The 6,000-nt window shown below is 36.9% G+C and overlaps 1 protein-coding gene and 1 non-coding gene across 3 annotated transcripts in view; one reads left to right on the plus strand and one right to left on the minus strand.

Moving 5' to 3' along the window:
• LOC135567900 (serine/threonine-protein kinase 24-like) overlaps positions 1 to 5,143 on the minus strand; it is a 51,959-nt gene extending 46,816 nt beyond the window's left edge. The window contains exons 1-2 of one of the 2 annotated variants that reach the window (XM_065015024.1): positions 4,816 to 5,143; positions 3,856 to 4,092 (exon numbers count right to left, since the gene is read on the minus strand). In XM_065015024.1, the coding sequence (XP_064871096.1) occupies positions 3,856 to 3,897 (42 nt within the window). In that variant the 5' untranslated portion in view covers positions 3,898 to 4,092; positions 4,816 to 5,143. Of the gene's footprint in view, positions 1 to 3,855 lie in introns of both variants that reach the window. The other variant, XM_065015025.1, reaches the window with a different exon arrangement.
• A 245-nt stretch (positions 5,144 to 5,388) lies between these two features.
• Positions 5,389 to 5,462, plus strand: trnai-aau (transfer RNA isoleucine (anticodon AAU)). The gene has a single exon. It is a non-coding gene; the product is annotated as a tRNA-Ile (tRNA).
• Positions 5,463 to 6,000: the final 538 nt, after the last annotated feature.

Consider the following 6,000-nt stretch of genomic DNA (forward strand, 5'->3'; position numbering starts at 1 on the left):
AGTTCTCCATATAGAACAGAATATTGAATAAAGGAGTTCTCCATATAGAACAGAATATTGAATAAAGGAGTTCTTTATCTTTATAGAGAATAGAAGAATATTGAATAAAGGAGTTCTCCATATAGAACAGAATATTGAATAAAGGAGTTCTCTTTATAGTGAACAGAATATTGAATAAAGGAGTTCTCTTTATAAAGGACATATAGAACAGAATATTGAATAAAGGAGTTCTCTTTATAGAACAGAATATTGAATAAAGGAGTTCTCCATATAGAACAGAATATTGAATAAAGGAGTTCTCTTTATAGAACAGAATATTGAATAAAGGAGTTCTCCATATAGAACAGAATATTGAATAAAGGAGTTCTCTTTATAGTGAACAGAATATTGAATAAAGGAGTTCTCTTTATAGTGAACAGAATATTGAATAAAGGAGTTCTCCATATAGAACAGAATATTGAATAAAGGAGTTCTCCATATAGAACAGAATATTGAATAAAGGAGTTCTCTCCATATAGAACAGAATATTGAATAAAGGAGTTCTCTTTATAGTGAACAGAATATTGAATAAAGGAGTCTCTCCATATAGAACAGAATATTGAATAAAGGAGTTCTCCATATAGAACAGAATATTGAATAAAGGAGTTCTCTTTATAGTGAACAGAATATTGAATAAAGGAGTTCTCTTTATAGTGAACAGAATATTGAATAAAGGAGTTCTCTTTATAGTGAACAGAATATTGAATAAAGGAGTTCTCTTTATAGAACAGAATATTGAATAAAGGAGTTCTCTTTATAGTGAACAGAATATTGAATAAAGGAGTTCTCCATATAGAACAGAATATTGAATAAAGGAGTTCTCTTTATAGTGAACAGAATATTGAATAAAGGAGTTCTCTTTATAGTGAACAGAATATTGAATAAAGGAGTTCTCCATATAGAACAGAATATTGAATAAAGGAGTTCTCTTTATAGTGAACAGAATATTGAATAAAGGAGTTCTCCATATAGAACAGAATATTGAATAAAGGAGTTCTCTTTATAGAACAGAATATTGAATAAAGGAGTTCTCTTTATAGTGAACAGAATATTGAATAAAGGAGTTCTCTCCATATAGAACAGAATATTGAATAAAGGAGTTCTCCATATAGAACAGAATATTGAATAAAGGAGTTCTCTTTATAGAACAGAATATTGAATATTGAATATTGAATATAGGAGTCCTCCATATAGAACAGAATATTGAATAAAGGAGTTCTCCATATAGAACAGAATATTGAATAAAGGAGTTCTCTTTATAGAACAGAATATTGAATAAAGGAGTTCTCTTTATAGAACAGAATATTGAATAAAGGAGTTCTCCATATAGAACAGAATATTGAATAAAGGAGTTCTCTTTATAGAACAGAATATTGAATAAAGGAGTTCTCTTTATAGAACAGAATATTGAATAAAGGAGTTCTCTTTATAGTGAACAGAATATTGAATAAAGGAGTTCTCCATATAGAACAGAATATTGAATAAAGGAGTTCTCCATATAGAACAGAATATTGAATAAAGGAGTCCTCCATATAGAACAGAATATTGAATAAAGGAGTTCTCTTTATAGTGAACAGAATATTGAATAAAGGAGTCCTCCATATAGAACAGAATATTGAATAAAGGAGTTCTCCATATAGAACAGAATATTGAATAAAGGAGTCCTCCATATAGAACAGAATATTGAATAAAGGAGTTCTCCATATAGAACAGAATATTGAATAAAGGAGTCCTCCATATAGAACAGAATATTGAATAAAAAGAACAGAATAGTTCTCCATATAGAACAGAATATTGAATAAAGGAGTTCTCCATATAGAACAGAATATTGAATAAAGGAGTCCTCCATATAGAACAGAATATTGAATAAAGGAGTTCTCCATATAGAACAGAATATTGAATAAAGGAGTTGACACCAGGTGAGGGCTAGCTTCAGTATATAACACTATGTCTTTAGTATTGTTAACACCAGGTGAGGGCTAGCTTCAGTATATAACACTATGGTGCATGTCTTTAGTATTGTTAACACCAGGTGAGGGCTAGCTTCAGTATATAACACTATGTCTTTAGTATTGTTAACACCAGGTGAGGGCTAGCTTCAGTATATAACACTATGTCTTTAGTATTGTTAACACCAGGTGAGGGCTAGCTTCAGTATATAACACTATGGCTTTAGTATTGTTAACACCAGGTGAGGGCTAGCTTCAGTATATAACACTATGGCTTTAGTATTGTTAACATCAGGTGAGGGCTAGCTTCAGTATATAACACTATGGCTTTAGTATTGTTAACAGCAGGTGAGGGCTAGCTTCAGTATATAACACTATGGCTTTAGTATTGTTGACATCAGGTGAGGGCTAGCTTCAGTATATAACACTATGGCTTTAGTATTGTTAACATCAGGTGAGGGCTAGCTTCAGTATATAACACTATGTCTTTAGTATTGTTGACATCAGGTGAGGGCTAGCTTCAGTATATAACACTATGGTGCATGTCTTTAGTATTGTTAACATCAGGTGAGGGCTAGCTTCAGTATATAACACTATGGTGCATGTCTTTAGTATTGTTAACACCAGGTGAGGACTAGCTTCAGTATATAACACTATGTCTTTAGTATTGTTAACATCAGGTGAGGACTAGCTTCAGTATATAACACTATGGCTTTAGTATTGTTGACACCAGGTGAGGGCTAGCTTCAGTATATAACACTATGGCTTTAGTATTGTTAACACCAGGTGAGGGCTAGCTTCAGTATATAACACTATGGTGCATGTCTTTAGTATTGTTAACATCAGGTGAGGACTAGCTTCAGTATATAACACTATGGCTTTAGTATTGTTGACATCAGGTGAGGACTAGCTTCAGTATATAACACTATGGTGCATGTCTTTAGTATTGTTAACATCAGGTGAGGACTAGCTTCAGTATATAACACTATGGCTTTAGTATTGTTAACATCAGGTGAGGGCTAGCTTCAGTATATAACACTATGGTGCATGTCTTTAGTATTGTTAACACCAGGTGAGGACTAGCTTCAGTATATAACACTATGGCTTTAGTATTGTTAACACCAGGTGAGGGCTAGCTTCAGTATATAACACTATGGTGCATGTCTTTAGTATTGTTGACATCAGATAACAGCAGGTGAGGACTAGCTTCAGTATATAACACTATGGCTTTAGTATTGTTGACATCAGATAACATCAGGTGAGGGCTAGCTTCAGTATATAACACTATGGTGCATGTCTTTAGTATTGTTAACATCAGGTGAGGGCTAGCTTCAGTATATAACACTATGGTGCATGTCTTTAGTATTGTTAACATCAGGTGAGGGCTAGCTTCAGTATATAACACTATGGCTTTAGTATTGTTAACATCAGGTGAGGGCTAGCTTCAGTATATAACACTATGGCTTTAGTATTGTTGACATCAGGTGAGGGCTAGCTTCAGTATATAACACTATGGTGCATGTCTTTAGTATTGTTAACACCAGGTGAGGGCTAGCTTCAGTATATAACACTATGGTGCATGTCTTTAGTATTGTTAACACCAGGTGAGGGCTAGCTTCAGTATATAACACTATGGTGCATGTCTTTAGTATTGTTAACAGCAGGTGAGGACTAGCTTCAGTATATAACACTATGGCTTTAGTATTGTTGACATCAGGTAACAGCAGGTGAGGGCTAGCTTCAGTATATAACACTATGGTGCATGTCTTTAGTATTGTTAACATCAGGTGAGGGCTAGCTTCAGTATATAACACGTTGGTAAGGTGTACTTTAACTAGCTACTTGACATGAGGTGAAAACAGCATACCTGCATCCCTGGCAGGCTACTCTGAACCGGAGAGTGAGCCATGTCGCCTGTCGACAGTCTGACCAGCTATAACAGCTAACACAACGCAGCAGGTCGGTCCGACGGGGGATGGCGTCGAGCGTCCTTATCGATGCATCTTGCGTCCTTATCGATGCGTCCTTATCAATGCGTCTTGCGTCCTTATCGATGCGTCCTTATCAATGCGTCTTGCGTCCTTATCGATGCGTCCTGTGAATCCTTCCCCAACAAGCGCCGTACAAAGTTAAAACATGTCGACTCGGCCACGAAAATCTTGTGGTATTAGCAAGCTACTTAGTATCTACCCCTGACTAGCTGCACAGTGACAACAAATCAACCAGGAAAACAAATAGCTGCACAGTGACAACAAATCAACCAGGAAAACAAATAGCTGCACAATGACAACAAATCTACCAGGAAAACAAATCAACCAGGAAAACAAATAGCTGCACAATGACAACAAATCAACCAGGAAAACAAATAGCTGCACAATGACAACAAATCTACCAGGAAAACAAATAGCTGCACAATGACAACAAATCTACCAGGAAAACAAATAACTGCACAATGACAACAAATCTACCAGGAAAACAAATAGCTGCACAATGACAACAAATCTACCAGGAAAACAAATAGCTGCACAATGACAACAAATCTACCAGGAAAACAAATAGCTGCACAATGACAACAAATCTACCAGGAAAACAAATAGCTGCACCATGACAACAAATCAACCAGGAAAACAAATAGCTGCACCATGACAACAAATCTACCAGGAAAACAAATCTACCAGGAAAACAAATAGCTGCACAATGACAACAAATCTACCAGGAAAACAAATAGCTGCACAATGACAACAAATCTACCAGGAAAACAAATAACTAGCTGACAACGTAAGCTGGACCGAACTAGTGAACGGTTTCAATGTATAATTTTTTTTACCGTAAAGTTAATTCACGATCTAATATCACTGATTATCTATCGGACTACTGGCTGTCACGTCGTTATGTCCTGTATCCGACGGGTCCTTCATCCCGCAGCCAGAAAACAACATATTTGGTCCTGCGTCTCGCAAACATAAACCCAAATTCAATAGATATGAAACGCTCCGATCTTGTAATCGTTTTGGCTAACTTAAAATCCCCAAAATGGCCATTTACACGCTGTCAACTATACATATTAGCTGTGTTTTGTTCCTCATTTTCCTCCTGTCCTTATCCACCATCTTGTCAGTGCTGTCGCAACTGGCGGATCCATATCGACGCTAAGCAGAGCGTTGGACGCGCCCGACGTGGGAACGGAGCAGAGAGCTCAAACAACACCGTTCACGACATCATGATAAGCATCATATATATATATAGTTTAGTTTATATATATATATCATGATATTTTGTAACTGTTTGGAGAATACGTTGAAATCTAGATGAGCAGATAATGCTATTGTAGGGTTTATAAAAAGCAAACGGGTTGTTTTTCACCGGATAAAAGACTAAATGTGTTCTGCTGTGTTCACTTGGCCGGTTAGCTCAGTTGGTTAGAGCGTCGTGCTAATAACGCGAAGGTCGCGGGTTCGATACCCGTACTGGCCATGACACCCTTTTTTTGTGACTGTTTGAAGAGGCTGTGTTTTTATTTACTCGTCTCTCTAGATAAAGTTGGACTTCTTCTCTTCTACTCTATTGGTCCCATATGATATGGGTCTATTGTAGTGGTTGACTTTGAACTGGCCCAACTATAGTCATGCTTATGGGAAGCCACTATGTGGTACTATTGCTCCTACTCTAAAGGCCTGATACAAAGGACACCAGCTGAGTTGTAGTGCAGTTACGACTGTAATAAACTCAATGGAAGTCTGAGTAACGCAGTGTTTGTTAGCCGTCAGTCAGTCGAGCCGATATGGCGACCAGGAAGAATCTGTGTTTTAGAGCCGCTTCTCCTTTCTGAAACGTTAAAATGCTTCAAATCAGCGCAGTTGGATCGTAAAGGAATGCACCTCGGTCAACACACTGTTGGAAAATATACACGTGGACAAATCTCTCCCAAATCGGAAGGAAAAAGGGTAAGAAAGGAACGGGCGTCTTTTATGTCTTTTAGGTTACCTGAGCACCCTAACCGTGTCGGCTAGAT

Source organism: Oncorhynchus nerka, unplaced genomic scaffold (genome assembly GCF_034236695.1).
Source record: "Oncorhynchus nerka isolate Pitt River unplaced genomic scaffold, Oner_Uvic_2.0 unplaced_scaffold_1765, whole genome shotgun sequence".
NCBI lineage: Eukaryota > Metazoa > Chordata > Actinopteri > Salmoniformes > Salmonidae > Oncorhynchus > Oncorhynchus nerka.